The following is a 26,236-nucleotide window of genomic DNA, read 5'->3' as shown; positions in this document are numbered from 1 at the left end:
CAGGTGGTGGATTCTCATGTTCTCGTCGCCGTTATGCTACAAGGTATAAGCTTGGGAGGCGAATAAGAATTAAAGATGACAAAAGCATGTATACAGATTTCACAGAGTTCAGGTGAAAATGAAAGACAATAGGGGCATTTGAAAGTAAGCAGCCTTGATGAAGTCAAGTTGAAGTTTATTGTCATTTAACCATACATATTTATAAAGTTAAACAAAACATCGTTCCTCAGGGGGCCAAGGTACAAAACAATACATATAGTGACACACAGCACATATAGTTATGATCCAGCACATGCAGTCAGAAAATAAAGTTTGCACAAGTCCTTGAGATTGTGCCTGAAGATTGACAGGTCGACAGTAAGTGTGAGGTGCATGTTTATGTAAGACAGTATAATATTACTAGCACTATTATAATAAAACAGTCGCATAAATATATAAAACAGTAAAACCAAATTGCCTGGTTTGGGGAGCATGCCTTATAAGAATAGGTTGGGTGAACTTGGCCTTTTCTCCTTGGAGCGACGGAGGATGAGAGATGACCTGATAGAGCTGTATAAGATGATGAGAGGCATTGATTGTGTGGCTAGTCAGAGGCTTTTTCCCAGGGCTGAAATGGCTAACATGAGAGGGCACAGTTTTAAGGTGCTTGGAAGTAGGTACAGAGGAGATGTCAGGGGTAAGTTTTTTTTTTCTTTTTACACAGAGGGTGGTGAGTGTGTGGAATGGGCTGCTGGCAACAGTGGTGAGGCAGATACAATAGGGTCTTTTGAGAGAGTCCTGGATAGGTAGATGGAGCTTAGAAAAAGAGAGGGCCTAGGTAATCTAGGTTAACCCTAGGTAATTTCTAAAGTACATGCTCGGCACAGCATTGTGGGCCGAAGGGCCTGTATTGAGCTGAAGGTTTTCTATGTTTCTATGAAAAGTGACCAGTCAGAAAGTTGAAGCCCGATGGCAGAAGTCTGGAGGCCTGTCCATGTGTGTGAATGGGTGGGGAGGAAGGAACTGGGCTTGTTTTGCTGTTACTATTTTGTTGCTTGTTGTGTTCTGTGTTGGTCTGTCAAACATAATCAGCATTCTAAGTTGGCGGCATAACGTGTACTGGCCCTAGCACATTCTTAGGCATGTTGGCTGTTAACATAAATGACATATCTCTGTAGGTTTCCATGTACATGTGATAAATCTGAATCTGGATCAAATGACTGCATGCTATGGTACATGACTGGTAAGGAGGGAGAGATGGAGTCATTTGTGTTCTTCCAGGTGAAAGCAGAGATATACAGTAATCTAAGCAAGGCCACTTTCTAACATAAGGGCAGGGCAATTTCAAAGTTTATCAAACAACATACTGTGGATGTAACCGTATACAACACTGAGATTCATTTTGTTGTGGGCATTCACAGTAAATACAAGGAACACAATAGAATCAACGAAAGACCACACCCCACAGGACGGATCAATGTGCAAAAGGCAAAACATGCAAACACAAAATGATAAAAGAAACAATAATAAATAAACAATAAGTATTGAAAACATAAGTTAAGAGTCCTTGAAAGCAAGTCCATAGATTATGGGAACATTTCAGTGATAGGCAAGTGAAATTATCCCTGTTACTTCAAGAATCTGATGGTTGAGGGGCAATAACTGTTCCTGAAATCGATGTTGTGGGTCTTGAGGCTCCTTTACTTTCCTAATGGCAACAGCACTCTGGGTAGATGTGCTCAATGATAGGGAGGGATTTACTTGTGATAGGTCTATATCTGTTACTTTTTATAGGATTTTTCATTTAAAGGCATTGGTGTTTCCATACCAGGCTGTGATGCAACCAGTCAATATACTCTCCACTACACATTTACTGTATATAACTGTCTTCGTTTTAGATGACATGATGAATCTTCCCAAACTCCTAAGAAAGCAGAGGTGTTGCCGTGCTTTCTTTGTAATGGCACTTGCATGCAGGACAGGTTTTCTGAAATAATAACACTGAGGAATATAAAGTTGCCGAACCTCTGATCTCCTGATGAGGACTGGCTCCATTTTACTCTTCCTGAAGTCAATAATCTTTTCATTGGTCTTGCTGACATTGAGTGAAAGGTTGGTGTGGCACCACTCAGCCAGATTTTCAACATACCTCCTATATGCTGATTCTTCACCACCTTTGATTTGGCCAATGAAAGTGGTGTCAATTGCAGACTTAAATATGGCATTGGAGCTGAGCTTCCTCGCAGTGCGGGCTAAGCACACAACCTTGTGGTGCACCTGTGCTGATGAAGATCGTGGAGATGATGTTTAGTTATTTTTATTTATTTATAAATACAGAGGGGATTAGGCATGTCCAGCCCTTCGAGTCATCCCGCTAGCAACCCCCAATTTAACCCTTGACAAATCATCAGACAATTTACAATGATCAATTAACCTACTAACCAGTACGACTTTGGACTGTGGAAGGAAACTGGAGCAAACCTACACATTTCATAGGGAGGATGTATAAACTCCTTACAGAGACTGAGACTGAACTTCAAACTCCAATGCCCAAAGCTAAGTGTTGTGCATAATGCTAGGCTAGCGGGGCACCCTACTGCTGTTGCCAATCTGAAGTGACTGGAGTCTGCACATGAAGAAACAAAGGAGATCAGTTTTGAGGGGATGATATCATTGAGTGCTGAGCTGCAGTAAATGAAGAGAATCCTGAAGTATACTTCCAGTGGAAATAGAACTTAAGAGATTCTGACCACAAAATTAAAAACAGATGCATCTAGATTATTTTTGTTACATTCAAATCCCCAGTTTCAATATTATACATCACATTATGGACTTCTATTGCTGAGACTGACAAGGTATAAAATCCAGAGTACTTTAAGAAAAATAACACATAATTCACAACAATAAGATATCAAGAACTCAGATCAATTCCCATAACACCAATGTGGTAACAAGGAATGGGGAAAATATACTTGATTTATTCGCTATAAAATCAGTGACCTTCATAACGTTTCAAAGTATTCGTAAGGAATAACCTAGTCATAAAACCAGATCTGCTCCAATTCATCATGATCAACTGGGCTATATTAAGTCTTGTGAATAACAATGCTGTCTTTAAAATGTGCTGGAACACAAAATACATGGTGCTTACTAAAAAAAATAAATCACAAAGATCAATGCAAGCAGGCTTTCTTTTGTTTTAATTGTGTTTTGGAAAATTTCCAAAAGCAGCAACTGTCAAGATTTAACCTGATTACTTTAGGATTCAGGACAAGTTCCTCCATGAATTTAGAGAATTTAAGACATTTTGCAACATTCAGAAGTAGTGAGCTTGTTGTTTCACCAAATAACCCTATTCAGGCATTTTATTCAATTGCTGAAGTTTGCCTTTCAGCAACGAATTGTGTTGTAAAATGCTTCAACTTGCAAAATTAGAAGATTCCACCTCTATTTATCCACAAGACACCTCAAGGTAAGGACTTGGAGCAGCGAAAAGAATAAATGAAACACTTCATGATCAATGCAGTCATTTATCTTCAAATAGGATAAGTACAGAGCACTATTGTAAATGGACAACTGCACAAATGAGACTGTACATCATTCAGTTTGGCAGTAAGAAGCACTTTCAGAGGCTTCCAGAGACCAGGTACTGGCTTGGTTAACTCTGCAGCACTGGAGAAAGAAATAACATCATAACAGGGCGTGTTGAAAATGTGCCCTACCCTCTTAATGCACTACATTTTACAGAATACTATTATATTTCTGTCTGTTGCTTTCTGGAAATAGAGGTAATATACAGCACCAAATTATTATTTTCTTTAAAAAAAGTATAATTTTTTTTTCTCAGAGAGCACGTGTAAAAATGCATCACTTCAGTATATAACCAGCGTTCGCCTTTAGAGTTCAAAATAAATCCACATAAAAATCATAATTTAAAAAAGTGGGTAAGCCAAATCAATCTGATCTGGTTATATTAGAGGATGGCTCAATATCAGCAGTTCGCAAATAAAAGCAACCTCATCCAATATATAAAAATAGCTGAATTTTGAAGACAAAATTTATAAAAACAACACTGTACATGATATAGGATTTTAAAAAGTGACAGAGTATTGTGCATGTTCATGTTTTTTTTAAACTACCCTAGTCATATGCAGCCATAAGGAAACGATCAGCATTTGTTAAGTATTATTTGTGTTTAATTTGAAATCACGAACAGATGTATACGGGGATTCCACAGAAGAAGCTTTGCTTAATATAACAATTTCTACTGCACCTTCTACTCATTTTAGTTCCCCTGAAAGATTCTGTTGAAGAATAGAATTTCCTTGTAGACTAGGGAAGCACCTAAATTGCTCAGAGGCCAAAGACCTAAGCATTAACTCTCAATTTTGAGCAGTTTATTTGACAACTGAGAGCTATAAAATAACTCATTTCTGTATCTTTAGCAATGCCACTTGTGACACATTTTTATTCTATTTTACAGACAAGTTGTTAATAAGGTCATAAAAAAAGTTTTTGAACCAAAGAAAAAGGCTGCCTGGAATCATGAATCCACGAAAAAAATGCTGGAGGAAGTCAGGGTTAGGTAGCATTTGAGGAAAAGATCAATGTTTCAAGCTGAAACTCATCAGGGCTGAAAAGGGCAGGCAGGGGTGGAGCACAAGCTGGCAGGTGTTAGGTAAGGTGGGGGGGGGAGAGAAGGCTTGAGGGTGGGGGGGGTAAAAATAACTGATGTGAGGAATTGGGAGGTGATAGGTAGAGAAGGCAAAGGGCTAGAGAAGGGATTTGATAGAGAACAGAAAATGATAGAGTAAAGGGAAGGAGATGGGAACCAGAGGGAGAAAGGTGAAGATACCATTGGGCATGAGGGAAGAAGTGGTCATAGGAATATGGAAAAATGGTGGGGGGGGGGGAGGGAGGAGAAGAAGAAAAACAGAGGGAGTTGTTAGTTGATATTACTGCCATTCACACTGTCAGACTGGATACTACTGAGATGGACTACCAAGAGGTGTTATTCTTCAAAATGCATTCAGCTTCAATGCGGCACTGCAACAGTCCTTGGACAAGGTGGCAATAGGAAGTGGAATGAAATGGGTAGTCACTGAGAAATCCAGGCTGTGCGTGGATGGAACACAGGTGGTCAATAAGTTGATCAATATAGAGGAGGCCACACTGGGAGCACGAGATACAAAAAAAATGAAACTGATGGATTCACATGTGAAGTGCTGCCTCACTTGAAAGGACTGCTCAGGTACTTGAATGATAGTGAGGGAGGAGGTGTAGGGGCAGGTGTATCAGTTAACACTGTTGCAGGGATAAGTGCCTAGAGGCTGAGCACTGGGAAGGGACAAGTGGACAAGAGAGTCACAGAGAAAGTGATCCTTGCAGAAAGCAGAGGGGGTCAGGGAAGATGTGCCTGGTAATGTGGATTCTGTTGGAGATAGCAGAAGTTGCAGAGAGTGATGTGTTGAATATAGAGGCTAGTGAGACTGTAGTTGAGGACAAGGGGAGCTGTGTCTGTGCTTTGTCGGGGACGGGGAAAATGAGATGTAGTTGGGAGCTGCATTGATAGCAATGGACTGAAAAACCCCATTTACTGAAAATAAGGGCATCTCAGATGTTCTGAAATGGAAAGCCTTATCAGGAGAACATGTGTGGCAAGACAGCAGAACTACAACAAGGGAAAAGCATTCTTCAAGTGAGAGGGCTGGAAGAGGTGCAGTCAAGATAACTGTGAAGTTAGTGGGTTTGGAAAAAGCAGACAATTACTCCTTTTGCAACAAACTTTGAAAGGAATTGTAAATGTTCCAGGTCAAGACCCTCTATCAGTACAGAAATTGCTTGCTGCCCAGTATACTTTACACACATATCTAGCTATATACAGACTCTGAACTCATGCACTTTATTTTCCAAGTTCTTTCATAAATTCCTTTGGGGAAAAAGCAGAAAATAAATTTCAAACATTTAGATTAGACAACATGCTATGGAAGGAACGTACTTAAAAACAAAAGCATCACTGTAAAGCAGTTGGCATGGCACTTTGTCAAGATTAAAATCTGAACACAATAGGATAGACAAACTCCCCAGTTACCAATAAAACTTCAATTGATGAATTTGAGCATGATGGGTCAACAAAAAGGAAATCCCATCCTCAGATTTTACACTTACAAAATAATTCAAAACATGGTAATTTCTTCAAAAGTGTGTTCCTCAAAAGTAACCATCTTATGCACGCCTTCTCAGTATCTGCTTTTTTAAAAAAAACCAATGATGACTCCCTAGAGATACTCTCTGAATCTATTAAAGTATCCACTTGAACCATCAAGACTTAGAAGGCTAAAGACCATGTAGATGAGTACTTTGTGGGGATGAATGGGGTGACCCCCAAAAGTCTATTTCTATGCTGTACAGCAGTTAAAAGTTAAATGTTTAACAAAGGTTAGTTTATGAAGGTTCAAAGTATTTTTCCCATAGAGCCCAAGATACTAAATCCTTTAAAACAGAATGTTCATTTTCTAATAAAGGCAGATGCATTTTCTCAACAGTGCAACAAAGTGAGTAACTATTTTTAACCCAAGTGATTAGACACTGCGTAAATCTGAAATTGCAGACTCAATCATATAATTCATCAAAACAGGTACCTCAGGAGGCTACCAGAGAATAGAGTAAAATACAGTTTAACTGCATTGAATAGTTTTGAACTCTGGCCAACAAAATTACAAATTAAAAATACCATTTACTAGCTTTTCCACTACTTAACATTCATGTTTACATTCAGTATTGACTGGGTAAAGAAAATCTCATTTCCATTTTAAAAGCAAGTACTTCACTCCAGTTGTCATCTGTTCATTATAATTCAGTGAGCATGCACAATTCAATTCATTCACTCTTCCCACTATTCCACAACCTACTCACTGCATTCCATATCACTGAAAATTGAAAAAACAACGGATATTAAACGATGCTGAGTAATATTCTACCCACTTAAATCTGCCTAGTGAGAAAACAAGAGGATTTTTATGCAGCAAAACAATCAAAAGATGGCGACAAAGATTTACAGAAGGGTCCCATAGTCTTTTCACTTCAACTCATTCTATAATTACATAATCAATACAAACTGGGAAGACTTTCTCAAACCATACACACATGATGCCTGAATTTTTTTTTACTGTAGAAAGATCAACAAATTAAATGAAACACATCACAGCTCGTTTGAAACTAGTTCAATATATGAAAGAAAACTGCAACTGCTCACTTGTGGGACATGTGAATTAACTCACTCATTCTACTCCCCAAACTCTGTTTGAATTATTGAAATAAGTTCAAAACAATTTTTCATTATGTATAAAATTCAATCCCAGTTCTGAACACAGAAACCAGGGACAGATGTGATACATAACTAAGAACAATGAGAAGGTAAAAGCCAGTTGGTCTCTCGAGTCTGCTCTGTCAGTCAAGATCATTGATGATTTTCTTGCCTTATCCTGATACATAAATCTAGTGATCTGCCTTTAATTGATGACTGAACCTCTATAACTGGAGATGAGAATTCCAAAGACTCACCACTTCCGAGTGAGAACATTTCTTTCCATTCTAAATGATCTTCTTCCTTTGAGACTATGAAACCTAATTCTAAACTCTTCGTCCAATGGAAACTCATTGCCAGCATCTACCTACCCAGTCAGACATTAATTTTACACATTTCAATAGGTCACCTGTCAAGACTTTCAATTCCAAAGAGCAGAGTTCTAGCTCTTCAATCTCTCATATCAGACCTGTTATCACAGAAAATAGTTCTGTGAATCTTTGGTGCACTGCCCTATGATTAGTAAAGAGAGCAAAATGGAATACAATGCTTTAGGGGTCTCACCAAAGGTCCTGATGACTGTAAACAAAATAAATGCTAACATTCCTTTGAGAGGACTGGAATATAAAAGCTAGAATTTAGTGCTGAGGCTTTGAGGCATTGGTTGGACCGCACGTGGAGCATTGTGGACAGTTTTGACCCCCTTATCCAAGGATGTGCTGGCACTGGGGAGGTTTCAGAGGTGGTTCATGAGAACGATCCCAGGTATGAGGAGTGTTTAATGACTCTAAGCCTGTACTCACCAGAGTTTATGAAAATGGGGTGGGGTGGGGAGGAGGGATCTCATTGAAATCTATTGAATATTGAAAGGCTTGGATAGAGTGGAAATGGAGAGGATACTTCCTACAGTGGGGGAATGTAGGACCAGAGACCACAGCCTCAGAATACAAGAATGTCCCTTTAGAACAGCTGAGGGACTCCCTTCGCCAGATGGTGGTGAACCTGAGGAATTCATTGTTACAGACAGCTGTAGACGCCAAATCATTGAATATATTTAAAGAGGAGGTTGATAGGTTCATGATTTGCAACAGTCTCAAGGTTATGGAGAAAAGGCAGGAGAATGGATTGAGAAGGACAATAAGATCAATCATGATGGAAGGATGGAGCAGTGCAATAGGCCAAATGGCCTAATTCTGCTCCTCTGGCTTATGGTCACTTTGAACTCAAAAGTTTCTTCCAATAAATACCACCTGCTTTCCACAGCTGCATGACAGCTTTCAGCAACTCATGTGCATGGATATTCAGGTCCCTACTCCATCAACATTTTCATGTTTCTTTTTAAAAAATCTCCAGCAATGATTTTTTGCTAATGATGAATAATATCACTTATTGGGATAGTCTATATTTCTTAGACGAGTCTTGGCATCCTCCTCATATGTAGTTTCATGATATGATCAAGCATGGAAATTTGACATTTGGTCCCCCCAGCCAATCATTGATGGAGATAATCAGTTTGGACTCAAGCAACAAGTCTTTTGTATCTACTAGCCTCCGCATGGCACTTAAGAAGCATCCATTTATTCTTTTGTTTTCGATCTGCTTACCAACTCTCAACCCACTATTATTTTACCTCCTATTCCACTTTCTACCTTCTATAGGAGACCTTATCCAAGGCTCTCTGAAAATCCCAACATATGACACTGATTCCTCTTTATGCACTTGAATTGATACATCCTAATTAGAAGAGGTTTTGACTTGACAGATCATGATATAAAAATGGAGCTGTTTTGATGGAGCAAGAAGGCAGCAGTTGGTGAAAGTTGTTTATGGGCCTCTAAATAGTAGCTGTGATGTCAAACATGGTACAAGGAAATTTGAAAGTATGTGATGTGATATAAAGTCATCATGGGGTACTTCAATCTATTTATATATAGTCTGTACAAATAGACTAATTATGTAGAAGATGAATTCCCATAATATAATGAAGATGGATGCCTAGATCAGTATGATGAGGAATTCACATTTGAAAAGGATACTTAGATCCAGGAATGTATAATAAGAAAGTTTTATTTGTAATATTGAAAGGTCCTCTAAGACAGTGATCATATTATGACAGAATTCTATACTGAGTTTGAAAGTGACATAGTTAGACTGAAGACCTTAATTCCAAAATCAAATTAAGGTATATGAGTTACATCCGCAAACCATATTTAAATAATTAAGTGGTTACAATAATAGGGCAGTTGATTAAAGAAATTAATAGAATTAAATAATACATGGTTTGCTACAAAGATTCATTTCTTTATGGTACAACAGGAGAAATAGTCCAGCCATGAGTAACAGGAGAACTTAAAGTCTTATAAAAATGCTAGAAAATTCTGTAAACTTGGATTGCAGGCATTTTAAAATTCAAAGGATTAAAAAATAGAATGGAATACATGAGTAAACTAGCAAGAAACCTAAAAATAAACCCAAAGTCATCAACAGCTAAGAAGGCAAAAAACAGTGAACCAAATTTAGAGATGTGGACTAAGAAGGAAATAACAGGGAAATTAAACAACATCAAACAAAAAACAAACTGATGGAGGAACTCAGCAGGTCAAATTGTATCCATGGAGGAAAGGAATTATCAATGTTTTGGGTCAAGTCCCCATTGATCAAATTCTGTCAGAGAAGTTGTTGTACAAATCTCCCAAACATACTGGAGGACCAAAAGGTTCAGTCAAAATAATGAAATTAATAAATTAACTATTAATAAAGAAACATTACTAGATAAATTAGTAAACATGAAAATGAATAAAGGATCTGATGATCAATATCTCATTCTTTAAAAAAGGTTTCTAGGAAGAAGCTCTAATTATAATACAAATTCTATAGAATCTGGAATGGTTCTTGCAGATTGATGGGTAGCAAATATAACCCTATTATTTAAAAGACTGAAAATAAAGCACTATTAATCTGTTAGTCTGATATCTTTATTAAGGGAAAATGTTGCAATTTGTAAGAAAGGATGTGATTAAAATTTAAGATACAAGGCCAAGATTACAAAATGGAGGGAAAAATAACAACAGCAATGAGCCAGATGATTTGATGTTAAAAATAAAAATAGCCTCCACTAAATTCACCTAGTATGAAAAACTCATGTTGGATGAGTACATCATAATATTTGAATAGTTCGAATATAAATATCTCGTTGGAGGATTTCATGCTTGAAGAACTTTATCTAACACAACAAGACATGTTGGTTAGATTCGAAATTAGATTCCAAATTTTACCAAAATATCAAATATCAGAAGATGTTGTACTCTATTCTTAGAAATAATGTAGCATTATTAAAGAAACTGGCCACTACCACATTTAAGATGAAGCAAGATGCAAATCATCTTAGGATATCCTGAGGTTATAACATGAATTGTGGAAACACAAACTCTTTGACAGGACCTATCAGAATGTTCAAATCATTTCAACCATCGCTATTCAAACAGAAATCAATCTTCTAATCTCAGGTGATCACGTATATTTTGTTTTTTTAAAAAAAAAGATACCAGTTATTCAAGTACAAGTAGATAATTTGTTTTTTATATTCTGGTGTCATATGAAATGTATAAAATTAAAACTCTGGAGCTGAACTGATCATTAGAACATGCTGCAACTTCAAAAGGCATTTACAGAAGAACTATCAAAGCATGCCAGATTTGTGACCTGCAGCACAGAAATTTCCTATTTCCTTAATAGGGTGGGTAGTCTAAAAATCCCTCTATTTGTAAGCATTCTGAACGGGACTACGGTTGCTGCCAAAATGGTTTGAATTATTAATTGGGATGGAGAAAAATCAGAGTAGACACACCTTCTAAAGCAGGACCTACCTTCAACACCACTGATGCACTTCACACGGTCTCGGACTTCCACATTGTAGCCTTCAAATGACATGAATACCCCATCTGGCCGATAAGTACCCCTTGGAGTGTACACTTTTGAATAACTGTGGGAAAACTCAAACCGATCATAACCATCATACTGGGCAATCTTTCCATAAACTTCAAAATATTTCTCAATCCAGCTGAAGGGAAGATAAACTTCATTGCCTTCTTTCCTGCCTTTTATTGTGTAGTCATCATTTATTAAGCAATCCATCTCTTCATATTTAATACCCAATAGTTTATTGGCATTGTTGTTTAGAATATTAGCTACAGGAGGTGCTCTCTGCTGCTCCTGGTGGGACACATCTGCAGACGGCTGCTTTACTGGAGACTTCCCTCCTCTTAAAAGGCTAGCCAGATAGTTGTCATCATCAGAGTCTATTTCTCTTTTCTCCAAAGCTCCTTTGCCAACCAAGTTCTCCAAGTGGCCGAAGTGTCTCGGAAACTGGATTGCTTTATCACTCGAGCATTTGTTCCACAGAAGAACAGTGACCAGCGTAAACAGAGCACAGATGATAATCAAGGTCTTGTAGTTAACTCGAGCTGCCAAGCAACGCATATTCACATCATACCTGTATATGAAAAACATTCAAAACATCAATTTAAAAATAACTATTGTCAAGGTTTCAGCATTCAAACATTCCAACAAAGTTAAAACTTTGTTAAACAAGAATTTCAGTTTGCAAGCTATACTCACAAACATTACAGAAACTGAAACTGCATTATTTTAAAATCTACCTACAATAACATGAATAATGATTACAATATTATTTCTACATTGGCTATTGCGCACAGTATTTATAGATGTCCAAGTTTTATGCTCAACATCAACCCACTGGCCACAATATAAATCAAGGTGCAGTTGGTGAAAGCACAAAGATTTGCAACAAGTCTCATAAATTGCTTCTATGTTCATATATTCTAAATTGCAGTCTGGAGAAAGGCCACCATTTGCATTTGATGGTGCAGTTGTGACTGCTGGGAACTGGAATATTCTTCCCCATTTCAGACAGTCGCCATTGAAAAAGACTGAATACAAACAACCTTGAAAAATTTGCTATCTTTCCCTTGAAGAACATATCATAGAGGACACTTCCTTTCTCTCCACAGCCATCCTTAAAGGCTGTCAAAACCAAAATAATAAACTGGAGTTTTGTGGGAAATTTGCATTGTACCAATTTCACAAACTTTTGATGAGTCACACTTTTAATGTTGGTTTCTCACTGACTGCCAAGTTTTTTTAAAAAAGTCTATATTTAAATAATACACACTGCAGACAAATATACAAACAAGTCCACTACATGTAAGCACAAATAGGATTATATTCAATATCTGCAGATAGTCACCATAGTACTTGGATTTGGCACTGAAGAGTAGCAGGTTTAAGGAGGGAAGTGTAGTATGCAATAAAGAAAGGGAGGGAGGATGATCAGATGGAAGTGTGTGGGTATTGGGCAGAATGAAAATGTGGAGGAGGGGTAAAGAGACAGGTTGATTGGGACAAGTGAGAAAAGTGACAAGGGGAGAGCAGTTTATTTTATTTTAGAGATGTATCATGGAACAGGCCCTCCAGCCCACAAGCCACGCCACCCAGCAACCACCAATTTAACCTTGGCCTAGTCACAGGACAGTTAACTTATTAACCATTATGTCTTTGGACTGTGAGAGGAATCCGGAGCACTCAAGAGTTAACGGAAGTTGGAGAATTCAATATGATGACATCAGGTTGTAGGCAACCCATTCATTATAGAAGGTGCTGCTCATCCAATTTGCATTCAGCCTCATCCTGGCAGTACAGGAGGCCAAGGACATGTGGGACTGAGGAGAATTAAAGTGGCTGGCAACCAGGAAATTTAGAAGGCTACAGTGGACAGAGTAGAGGTGCTCAGCGAAGCAGTCGCCCACACTGTGTCTGGTTTCACTAATGTAAAGGAGGTCATGATAGAAACACCAGAGCCAATAAATAATGCTGGAGGATATGTATGTGAAAGATTGCCTCACCTGGAAGGACTGTTTAGGGCCCTAGATGGTGGTGAGAGGGGTGGTGTAGGGACAGGTGTTACACCTCTTGCACAAGGCAGTGTGTCTGGGGAGGGAGGGTATGTATGGAGAGGAATGATTGGATCAAATTGGAGAGAGTGATCTCTGCAGAAAGTGGAAGGGGTGGGAAGGGGTGGGAAGGGGTGGGAAGGGGTGGGGAAGTAAAATCACAAATGAGAAAATTTGCAGATGCTGGAAGTCCAAAGTAACACACACACACACACACACAATGCTGGAGGAACTCAAGTGCTGATCAATTATTCTTTCTACAACTTCAAGTTTCTTCCTCATAAGACACAAGTCATGCAAATTACACAACCCTGATGCTATTTCTTCATTTATCTGAAAGACAATTTGAATTACTAAAGCAAAAATTTGAACCATTTCTATTAACTATGATTAAAGCTTAGTTACTTCCATAAGACAATGGATTTAATCACACACAAATCCCCTAGATGAAAACTGAATTCTTGATAAAAGCATCATTCTCCATTCTTCTGTAAATACCTGCAAGAAGCTCAAGGTAGTATATAATGACATACACAGTACATACTTTGATAATAAATTTATTTTGAACATTGAATTTTTATCAGTAGACAACATTCTTGCTTCAGGAGAAATGGATCAATGATCCATTTTAAAATTGATAGCAACACAGAATTGATTAAGAACTCTTCATTGTGAAGAATTGTGAAATGGAACTTCAATATATTAGGTATCAGATTTTTTTTAACCAAGCAGAAGTAAACGGGAGTATTAATTTTGGTTAACAATCTAGGCTGAGTTAATCTCAGTGTACAATTCATCACAAATGCCATTTCTACCTTCAATAAAAGGTATTTATTATAGCTATACAAGGAAATGCTGCATGTCCTTCTGTAGGGGGAAATCTCAAACAGGAATGAAAAGGAGTTAGTATGAGAGGGGCAGGGTTTTCCCGAGCGAATATGGGTATAAGGAAAAAGGCTACCCAAGGAAGTGGTAGAGTCAAGTACAATTTTTCTTTTAGAGATACAGTGCGGTAAATAGACCCTTCCGGCCACTGAGCCCAAACCACCCAGTTACATCCATGTGATCAATTAACCTACAAACCCGTACATCTTTGGACTGTGGGGGGAAACTGGAGCACCCAGAAGAACCCCAGTCATGGGGAGAATTTACAAACTCCTTACAGTCAGTGGCAGGAATTCTGACATTTGAAAGACTAGCTCATATGTAAATAAGGTTTAGTGTGATATGGGCCCAACGAAGGCAAATGCAGTGAGCTCAGTAAGGCATCTTGGTTGGAATGGACGAGTTAGATCAAAAGGCCTGTTTCCATACTATAGAAGTTTATGCGTCTATGACATTAGTAAGGAGAAAAGACTGGCACACAAATAGAAATTTGCAAAAGATATTCACAAACAGGCTGTCCCCATGAAACTTCACTCTTGCAACAGTGGAGGAAAGGAGGATTCACAAACTATGCTTCATATTAATAATATAAGAGGAGATGCCTTGCCATTCAAAACAATTATGACAGATCCACCCCTGGCCTCATTCTGGTTCCCATAGTCCTCATTACCCTTAACAAAAATATTTATTTCCTCTTCAAACAGGTCCAGTGATCTAGCTTATACAGCCACCTGGAATGGAGAATACCAGAGACTGATCCCCCTCTGAGAAGGGAGAAACTGAGTGTAGTGAGAAGCACATTGAAAAAAATCACAGAAAGGTCATATAGACTTAGACCTAAAGACGTAAAAGTAATTGAAAAGATAACCAGCACTAAACTGTCTAGAGAATTTCAACTTAAAGAGGAAATACTTTTCATAGCCTAACTGTGAGTGCTCATGCATGAGCTCACAGAACAGCAGAAAGCAACTGGTGAGTATTTTTCTTTCAATTTAATCTATCTATTCTGATTGGACAAGTACAGCTTAAGCACCTCTTACCCAAAATCTGATTTTTTTTTTTTTTAAAAACTAAGAGTACTGACATGACATCACAAATGGAAAATTCCACAAGGTGCTGGGACGGTTTCCAGGCAATGTGCAACCTTTGTGCACCACAAACAGTTCTGGGAAGTGACTCTCATACAATTCTGAATAAAAGTATTAGGTATATATATTATATAATTAGAGTGCCTGACTTGAATGGTTCTCTAGTACAGTAACTTTATGCATTGCACTGTACTGCTGCCACAAAAAAAAAATTTGTAACATACGTGTTATGCTTTTGATGTTCTAGCTGCTCGTTTCCAGATGGGAGATCTGTTAGTTTTTGTGTGAAGGAGGGGTTGGGGTTTAATGTTCTAGCTGTTGTTTTCCATGTGGGTGATCTGTTAGTCTTTTTTGGGGTGAGGGAGGAGATGGGGGGGGTTTGTGGTTTGCAAGTTGAGTTTCTTTTTTGTGTGTGTGTGGGGGGGGGTAGTTTATACCTTTTCTTTCAACATCGTCCATGGTTTTTCTGTATTCCATGGCTATCTGGAGAAGATGAATAGCAAAGTTGTATTGTACTTTGAGAATAAATTGAACCTTTGAAACTTTGCTTCTGATATGGGTCTCTATTGTGGACTGAAAGTGGGAAGGGGACAGGGAGAAGGGAATCATGGTTGGGAAAAGGGGAAGGGAGAGGGGAGGGAGCAGGAAGCACCAGAGAGACATTCTGTAGTGATCAATAAACCAATTGTTTGCAATCAAATGACCTTCCCTGGTGTCTCAGGGCTAAATGTGTCTGCACCAATGCACCCCATCCCCCCACCCCTGGCACTCCTTCTCTGCCATTGTCCCACAATTTATTCCCAACATCCTTTACTCGTGCCAGATTTACAAACTCATTCTCCACTCCATGTTGACAAATACGGTACTGTGCAAAAGTTTTAGGTACTGTTGACTCTTGCAGAGTACCGTATACAAAGAGCAGAAGTTAATGAAAAATAGAAAAACATTTCATAAAGCAAAAAAATGAAGATTTTGATTTGTATTGAAAGAGTGGATTCATTAATGGCACAGTAAATAGATGCCACTTTATGGTATACTGATCATGAAACAAGCAAAGATCTATCACAACAAACTAAAAATTAAAGGCAATTGTGAATATTCGGCAGGCTGGTTGCAGAAATTTAAGAAAAAGCACGGCATTAAGTTTTTAAAGATTTGTGGTGATAAAGCATCTGCTGATCATGAAGCAGAAAAATTTATTGGTGAGTTTGCCAAGAAGGTCGCTGATGAAAATCTAGCATATTGAACGGCTGCATCAGTACATATGTGTGATGAACAAGTGTAAGACAAAGACTTGCTTACCAATAGCACATAGAATGATGGTCATGCCAAATAGCCAGACTGTCCACCTGGATGGCCAAGGCAGTGACAGCTGGCTCAATGTACATATTGTTTCACGCAGAAAATTATTAATACTATTACATAAAACTACCTTCAGGGAGTATGCATAAGCTGTACATGCAATATAAATGGATTTTATGTTTAGACTTGGGTGTCGTCTCCAAGGTATCGCATTATATAGATGCAAATATTCCAAAATCTGAAGACCGAAACACTCCGGTCCCATGCATTTCAGGTAAGAGCTGTTCAACCTGTATTCAAATCAGAAATCGTTAATGTGATCAAATTCTTGAAGTTTAACGGGTGGCACATCTGATACAAACAATGTAACTAATAAATTCAACCAATTAGAACAGACAGCTGGACAGATGATGTGGGAACTGATGGACACCCTTTTGGTAAACAAATACCACATTTGCCAGAAACAATGGTTGCAAAGGAACTTTTGTTTAAGGTTCACAAGCTGGTCCAAGCTCCAAACACTGACATATCAGGCAGGGGGGAAAGACTGACACTCCTTAGATTTACTATTTCTAAACTGGCAAATGGTCCAAAATAAGGTGGTGTGACTGCATAAGGGATAAGTAGAGAGATCCAGAAGATAGCTCCGAAGGAGGTTCAGTCCTTGCTTTTACCCAACAGGTATGAGATCCTTACTCCCCATGTGGATGAGAGTGGGGACAACAGGGATATACAGACTGTCCACAGCACCACAACTGAGGGAGCCTTTCAAGTGTGGGGAGTAAGGAGAACTGTAGTAGTTATAGTGGCTAGTATAGTGAGGGAACCAGACTCTGCTGCATAGACTCCTGAAGGCCGTGTAGCCTTCCTGGTGTCAGGCTTGATGGCCATCTGGACTGGAGAGGAACTTGGAGAAAAATAGGGAAGGATCTAATCAACAGTATCGTTATTCAAGGATGGTGTCAGTGGTACTGAGACATAATACAGAGGCAGTGGATAGTAATGTAGAACCTGTTGGGGTTGAACTATGAACACTAAGGGTAAAATGACTAAGGTAGGAGTACTTTATAGATCCCCAAAACATGAAAGAATGCAAAACATAGGATGCAGCAGCAAACAAGATGAATGGAAATAGGTATGGGGTCTCCACTCAGTTTGGCAGTTCCACTAACAAAAGATAATGATCATTTCAACTAACCGTTTAATAATTTCTGAGATTTTGTCTGCATCTCTCCACACATAACAGTTCAGCCTTTGAAAAATTTATCAAAACCACTTAAAATTTGATTTGGAGAAACAAACTGAAGACATGGGAAAGAAGAACATTTTAAAAATGCTGGAATCATTTAATAGGTTACACAGAGAATGAAGCAGAGCCAACCTTTCAGGTCAAGGAACCCTCAGATTCATAAAAACGAGAAACAAATCCATTGTAAATTGGAGAAGGTAAGGGGTACAGTAAACAGGCCAAAGCCATCAAGATAACGGTTTAAAACCATTATGAAGCACCTGAGAAAGAAACACAAAAGCACTAACCAATTTAAGATTGTGATCCAAACACAATTTCAAAACTGGAATATTCCAAAGTAAAATATTGGTTCATCCCACACGAGTTAAAACCACAATATAAATAATACAACAATATTTTACCTGAGAAACATTCAGCAATAAAAAAAATCTCAGAATTTCATAAATATGCTATCGACTGCCTGTGAACCCACATTTGGAAAGGCAAACAGAAGCTCAGGTTTCAGTTGTTGACATTTTGCCCGAAATACCTAAAACTATACTACTGCATAGATGAACTAGTATTAAAAAAAGCACCACTTGGCAAATTATATGATACAGTCAAGGATTATGTTGACGTCAAGAATAATTAAATTTCACTTCGGACTAATATATTACACAAGGAGTCACTATCTTGGTCATCTAAAATCAGTGTTAGTCAATCCACCTAGTGTCTTTACGTATACACACTCATGCTATATGATTCTACTTACCACACTAGTTCATGAACCAGCTCGATATTACAAACCTAAAACAGCAATTGTTCATGAAGTGTTGAATCAAAATCTAGTGGCCTGCCACCATATGGCTTTTTAATAACAATTATGAGCTCCAACAGCAAACAAATTTCATGGGATTCAGTTTGTTTCCCATAGCAAGTTACTTGACACATCATTGAAATGGTGAGCAGCCTCTGAAAATTGCTGTCATAATTACAAGTCCTTTTAAGGGTTGGACCAATAAATTCAACTAATAACCAGATGGGTACTGCTATTAAAATCTTTGCTAATGGCACAAATAATAATTTCAAACTGTGACAGCTGCTGACAAGTGTGCAATAACATTTTCTCAAACAGTGCCGCAGAGTTGATTGATTATTATTCCCGAAGCTTGCAGTAGAGTCTGAAATTGTGTTTTAATACAAATAATTTTTCAGTAAGTTTATCCTTGCAGCTTTGTTCCACAATACTGCAATTTATAATCAAATATAGCTTTTTAAATAATTCCCAGTATTCAAGCACATTGCTAAATGCACAAATAAGTCAGCAATGTCACATTACCATTCCAAAAAAAAGACCAGGAATTAAGGATTTTAAAAATGTCCTTCCTCCATGACCCCCAAGAGTCCAACCAAGAAAATCATGCCCTAAGCACATCAGGCTTATCATCATTTTAGTCTTTTAAAAAAAAAATCAAACCATACTTCATTACCAGTTCCTTGCAAGCATGCCCCATTCTTAAACTGGGACACACATCTCTGATGTGCGCCAAATGGCATAGCAACCAAAAATGAAACAGCCAAAACAACTTATTTTACCCATTCTTTGTAACCATCCCCCCACCATAATTTTACTTTGCCTTGACTACATCCAATTTCCAATTCATTTAAAGATTCAAAGTACATTTATTATCAATGAGTACAGAATACAACTGAGATTCATCCTCTTGCAGGAGGGAGGACAAATTATTAAAAACTCAAATGTTAATATGAAATATTTAATCACATTTATTGGTTTTGAGATTAGAAATCATGATGCATCATATTGCTTGAAATATACAAAGTGCCTAACTAGCAATTGAATGCATTGCTTATTCGGAATTTTATAGACGGGAAAAAAAATTAGTGCCAGTTTGAAAGTAAACTCACTGCCACAAGTGCACACTTTGTATTTGATTTTTTTTCTGGCTGTGAAAATGAGATAATTTCTCCAAGGGTCTTCAGCCCTGAGAATCTTATTGGGCTTAGTCAGTGTATGACTGAGTCTTAAAAAAAAGAGTGCGGCCTCTAATAGCTTCGAACATTTTTAAAAAGTGAAAAAAATTAGATGCAGAAGCATTTTACATTCCCTGCTACAAAATGAAAATAAGATTATGAAAAAAATCTTTCTGCACTATATATGGTTCGCAAACATACATTGGGATATCAAATAATTATCCAGCACAATGTCAAGATAGTGGTATTACTCTAATATTTTCCATTAATGCAAGGAAACAATTAGATTTGCCATTGAGCCAAATTACACATTGGGGCTTATGCATTTATTTTTACTGAGCATGGAATAAGTCAGGGATTTTTACTTCATAGCAAAAATACAGGAACTGCACTTCAGTATTTTAAAAGACCCAATTTCAAATTACAGTCATAAAATTGATAGAAATTTCAGTTAAAATTAAATCCACAAGAATGTAATATGTAAAGTTTTAAATTTCAAAAACAGATTTGTACAAACAGAATTGTGTATACTCAGCCCAATTGCTACACTGAGAAACAGCTAGCTTTCCACCTGGAGGGGCCAAGATTATCTTCCAAGGACAATTCATATGGATGCTAATTAAGTAGGATTATGTCCAGTAACATTTCTCCCCCACAACCAAAACACAGCAGACACCCTAAATCTACAGTTAAACATAAAATGCTGGAGTTAGAGAGCAATTCAGCCAACATTTATGAAGAGAGAAAATAATATGGCAGGGCAGAGAAAGCACATTTTATGATAGGGTAATCATGTCAGACAAATCTTTTCATGAGCTTACAACTGGCAGTATAGATAAGGAACCAGAGGATGTAGTGTATTTGGACTTGCAAATAACCCTTAATAAGGTACATACAAAATGATTACTAAACAACACACAGAACATGGGTTTGGAAGCAGATAAGGATTGGGTCAGTTTCAAGTTGGGAGGCTGTGATTAGTAAACTGCTACAGGCACTGTTGAGGTCATAGCTGTTTACAATCCATAGCAGTGTTGGGCTGAGAGGACCAAATGAACATTTGAATCCAAAGAATGAAAATGGGAATAGTCTATTTGATCCCTCAAACCAGATCTGCAATTCATTAACACAATTGCTGCTTTACTGCGATCTGTGATCTTCTCTTATGATCTCTCTAACATTTAAAAATCTATCAATCTCTCCCGAATAGCCTTGGTGACTAAGCCTCCATGCTGTGAAAGCAGATGGGTTGGGCATGGGACAAGCAACCACATCCTGTAAAAACCCAGAGCTACAGAAACGTCAACAGATGCACCAACAACCTCATCCCTGGGAGAGGAAGGATCTTCACCGAGAAGATGGATGAGGTCACATGGTGAAAGCAGAAGCCACAGGGCCAACCAACCTTCAGCCCAGGACACGACTCTGACAAGTTGCTGCTGGGGTTTATGCCCAGTAGGGGGTGATTGGCTAAAGGAGGAGCAGACTTGATGGACCGAATGACACAATTCTGTTCCCGTATCTTATGTTCATATGGTCTAAAATAATCTTTATGCTGACAAACTACCTGAAGATGTACTGTAAGCTGAAAACCTCAAGATAAGCAATGCCAGAACCTACATTAGAAATTCAAAAGGCAGCAATTTTACGATAGCAATCTCACGTAGATCCAGATGACATTTATAAATTACAAGAGGTTGGTTCATGTGGTTTATGGTATCATCTGCAGAATTCAATCATATTAATACTTTACAAGACAAACAATTGTGGAAGGAATTGAAGCCAACAAGCCACCTTTTTCATTATGAGAAGCACACAGAACAGATTAAATTGCAGGAAGTCACAGGAAATAACTACCCTGAAACAGGTGATTTTGCTCCCTTTAAAGTGTGGAAAACTAAGCTTATTATCGTATGTCATCACAGATCTCTGCACATCAATATAGCCTAGTAACAAATTACTCATTCATATTGAACTTTGAAGTGACTGATCCAACTTAAATGGATCACCAGAGGCAATAGTTTAACTGAAGATTTAGTTTACTCGTTAGAAGTAAGAAACAGAGAAACTAAAGCAGATGGCGGAAGGAACGGACTGCAAACAGCTGTATAAATGTACACACATAGCTAGCATCATTTTTTCGAAGAACTAACAAGTGTGTTACAGCAGATCACATCCAAGGTTCATCTACAGTGAAAATGTTACAAATGCAGTAGAGAAATCATTAATAAGGTGATGAATCGGATGGGACTTTTGAAGGAATGCTGGACCAAGCTCAAGCTGTACATCAGGAATCAGTTCATACACAGCATTTGTCTTTGAGCATCCCAAAGCATTTGAAATCAAATGAAGGTCCAGGAAACTAATCAAACCATCAAGATTCATGTAGAGAAGGAATTAAAGTAGTTGGCTCTTTTGGGAGAAAGTGACACATGTGAAATGTGATCTCTCAAGTCTTACACCAATATCAAAAAAAAAATATTTGTGATCTTTCCAAAAAGTAATTCCCCCCCCCACCCCCCAATATATTAGCCATCATACAGAATTGGCCAAATCAAGCTGGCAAGATAATATTAAAACATCAGTCTATGTGGGATAATTTATTGGAGAATACATTGAGAAATCAACCAGGAAGTAGGCTTTTTAGATCAGGTATAGTGCATTGGAAAGAAAATAATTAAACCTCTCATATTAAACCATCCCTAGAAAAGAAATCATAGCATGGCAGAATTTCAGATTCAGTAGGAAGATGAGAAACTAGTGTCAAACTTAAATTCAAACAATAATGAGGACAGGGTTGGCTGAAACAGAAATAATTGACATAACAGTAACAGACATTTACGGAGACAATTCATAAGTCTCAACGTCGCATGTTCTGGTGAAAAAGAAAGGATATACAAGAAGAATACACTACAAGTGGTTAACTAGAGTCAAGGAAGGTACAGAACTGAAAGAGACTTATGATGTCACACAGACTGTTGGGAGGCAACAGGCTAAGACAATTTTTAAAAAACAGCAAAGGATGACAAAATAAAAATTAATGAAGGAGTAGATAGTGTATTAGTGTACACAAATAAAAACAGACAATAAAAAACTTCAAGCAACACATACACAAAATGCTGGAGGAACTCAGTAGGGCTCACAGCATCTACGGAGAAAAGTAAAGTCCACGTTTCAGGCTGAGACCCTTCGGCAGGACTGGAGAAAAAGATGATGAGGACTCCTGTACTGCCGAAGGGACTTGACCCGAAACGTCGACTGTACTTTTCTCCATAGATGCTGCCTGGCCTGCTGAGCTCCTCTAGCATTTTGTGTGTTACTTGGATTTCCAGCATCTGCAGATTCTCTCTTGTTTGCAATAAAGAACTTCAACAGAAGTAGCAGCTTAAGAAACATTGATCTTCAGGAGGATAGGATTGGGAAATAAAATGGGGAATATAGAAATGGCAGTGATTAAAAAATAGAGCAGTCCTTGGTAAAATCATTGCTCAAATTTAAAAAAATATCAGGTTAAAAACAAATATTGGAAGTGAAGATTACAGGAAATCCAAAACAAAGTCAGAGTACATGTGGAAACAGCAGAAGGTACCTTTTCTATTTTTTGGCCCTTGTTAAAGGGTAAACATGAGGAAGTTCCAAACAAAATCTCATAACATTAACTACCATGTCATACTATTACATTATTACATGATGCTGTCATATAATGGAGCTGAGCAGTTGGTAGGGTCACTGCTAGCAGTAAGGTCAAAGGGGTGGTTCCAGACAAAGTGATCCAACCAATACCTCAATAGTGAAGCAGGCAGTAGAAAATAACACATCACAATGGCAGTTATGGAGAAGGAAGACTACAGCAGTGAAGGGTCCCAAATCATATTGCATGCCACGCCACTGAACCTTGACCCTGACCTGTCAAGGACCGTGTGGCGGCTGCCCATGCATCAGCCTCCCTACGTTCAACAAAGGCACAAAAAGGCATTCTCCATTAAGGGAATAACCACTTAGGAGAACATCATACTCTGCTTGAGCGATTGAACTACTACTAATATATGATTACCATAATTTGTAAATTTGGTTTTAGAACTCTCCCATCTTTGACTTGAACCTCAAGACATTACAACATGTGTTTTACACCAAATCCATTCTTTCCGTTCTTCTGACTACCGATGACTAAAAGAACACATGTCATGTTCAAATTCTGTTTCATAGAAACAGAAAACCTACAGCACAATACAGGCCCTTCGGCCCTCAAAGTTGTGCCGAACATGTCCCTACCTTAGAAATTACTAGGCTTACCCACAGACCTCTGTTTTTCTAAGCTCCATGTACCTATCCAAAAGTCTCTTAAAAGATCCTATCGTATCCGCCACCACCACCGTTGCCGGCAGCCCATTCCACATACTCACCACTCTGAGTAAAAAAACTTACCCCTGACATCTCCTCTGTGCTTATTCCCCAGCACCTTAAACCTGTGACCTCTTGTGGCAACCATTTCAGCTCTGGGAAAAAGCCTCTGACTATCCACACAATCAATGCCTCTCATCATCTTATACACCTCTATCAGGTCACCCCTCATCCTCCGTTGCTCCAAGGAGAAAGGGCCAAGTTCACTCAACCTGTTTTCATAAGGCATGCTCCCCAATTCAGGCAACATCCTTGCAAGTCTCCACTGCACCCTTTCTACGGCTTCCACATCCTTCCTGTAGTGAGGCGACCAGAACTGAGTACAGTACTCCAAGTGGGGTCTGACCAGGGTCCTACATAGCTGCAACATTACCTCTCGGCTCCTAAATCCAATTCCATGATTAATGAAGGCCAACACACCATATGCCTTCTTAACCACAGAGTCAACCTGCACAGCTGCTTTGAGCGTCCTAATTCAATCAAAATTAAATCAATATCACACCTGCAAACCCCATTGTGCTAAAGTTGAAACTTCTACTGTTGAAGATTGTTGACTACTTCAGAATAATTACCGTATTCCTTCTTTCTCATCTTCATATGGATCACTCAAATCTTTCCTTCACACTTCAAATTCCTTTTCTTCAGCAATCAATGTTCTTTTATGCCTACTCAATTCCAGTAAAAATGATGGTTTTAATGCACATCTGTCAAGTACAGAATTGTACTATATTGCATGATTCAGTAACATCTATTTCCTTCATACTGCATGGTGTTCAAATTCCACCTGCTATTTACTTGTATTCAAATTAAGAGGGGCATTTGTAAAGATATACATTTTAAATCCAATATCTGCATCATCTCTATGCCAAGAAAGAAAGAATACATGAACTCACCTTTTTCACTTTATCAGTAGGTTAGCTCCATGAATAATTAAGCAGTACAGGCAAATGTCATCATTTTTTTTGTAGAAAAAGTATATCTAAACTTGTTTTTTTGTATTCTGATCTCCAATAAATGAACACTGGAATAAAAAAAAAGTAACATATTGAATAACAGTTCTACATCATTGGGTAGGTTAATTGGTCATTATAAATTGTCCCATGATTAGGTTAGGGTTAATCAGGTTTGCCGGGGTGGTGTGGCTCAAAGGGCCAGGAGGGCCAACTCCGCACTGTATCACCAAATAAACAAAAATCTGGTGCTAGAGTTGGCAAGGTGATTTTTCTTGATCTTTATTTTCTAATTTATAGCATAAAATTCAATTAATGTTTCAGATGAATATTTCACAGTGATGAAATTTTGATGGAAGAATGTATTAGTTAAGTGCAAGGTATTTTTCCCCTCAAATTCCTTGGGCATTAGATGTTACAATAATGTCTGCATTAACAATTTGAAATATGAAAGGGAATTATAATGACCAGTGACCCAAGGCTTGGTTACAAAGGAAGGTTTATGAAAACACCAAAGACTGGCACATGTTAGAGCATTGGTGGAAAAACCTTTCTGAAAGCACGTGCCCAAATTGGCAATAATCATTTTCTTCAAAAAAATCTTACAAATGTAGTAATTTTGAGCAGAGATCATCATTGTTTAATGAATTAATAGGTATAATTATGGACTTTAAGGAGAAAGGTTAAGTCCCGGTGCTTATTTACATGCACTCATTGTTTTACTGTTAATTAATTAAATGAAGAGTAGATGGAGTTTAAAGAATCAAAGGTGACAATGTGCCAACAAATTTTTTTGCATTGCTATGTTGGGCACACATGCCATAGGTTCATCACCCTGTCAGAGGGACAGAAAAATCTGAGGAATGTAGGGGCTACAGGTTCAATACGGTTGCAAACTTTAAAACTAAAGTTTCAGCAAAAACAGAGCACAATGTAGGTTAGTAAGCACTTACGGTAAGGAAATGGCCATCATGAAGACAAATTAATTCATAGTTTGAAGAAATTAATTATTTCTGGGTATTCTTTTGCCCAGAGTTTAATCTAGATAAACGCGAAGTGTGGCATGTTAGGAAGTCACACTATGCAAGAGTCAAACTATACGGTTTATGACAGGTCCTTGGATAGTTGAGTTACAC

The 26,236-nt window shown here is 38.1% G+C and overlaps 1 protein-coding gene across 7 annotated transcripts in view; it reads right to left on the bottom strand.

Annotated features, from left to right (window-relative positions):
- LOC140209689 (D-glucuronyl C5-epimerase-like) overlaps positions 1-26,236 on the bottom strand; it is an 88,780-nt gene that overhangs the window by 14,061 nt on the left and 48,483 nt on the right. For 3 of the 7 annotated variants that reach the window (XM_072278066.1, XM_072278065.1, XM_072278064.1), the window contains 2 exons: positions 25,044-25,171; positions 11,152-11,777 (listed from right to left, as the gene is read on the bottom strand). In XM_072278066.1, the coding sequence (XP_072134167.1) occupies positions 11,152-11,764 (613 nt within the window). In that variant the 5' untranslated portion in view covers positions 11,765-11,777; positions 25,044-25,171. Of the gene's footprint in view, positions 1-11,151; positions 11,778-16,659; positions 16,820-25,043; positions 25,172-26,236 lie in introns of all 7 variants that reach the window. The other 4 variants (XM_072278063.1, XM_072278068.1, XM_072278062.1 and 1 more) reach the window with 2 other exon arrangements.

This window comes from Mobula birostris, chromosome 14, assembly GCF_030028105.1.
Source record: "Mobula birostris isolate sMobBir1 chromosome 14, sMobBir1.hap1, whole genome shotgun sequence".
Classification (NCBI taxonomy): Eukaryota; Metazoa; Chordata; class Chondrichthyes; order Myliobatiformes; family Myliobatidae; genus Mobula; species Mobula birostris.
The sequence above is the reverse complement of the archived record's forward strand: the minus strand, read 5'-3'. Positions and strand labels throughout refer to the sequence as shown.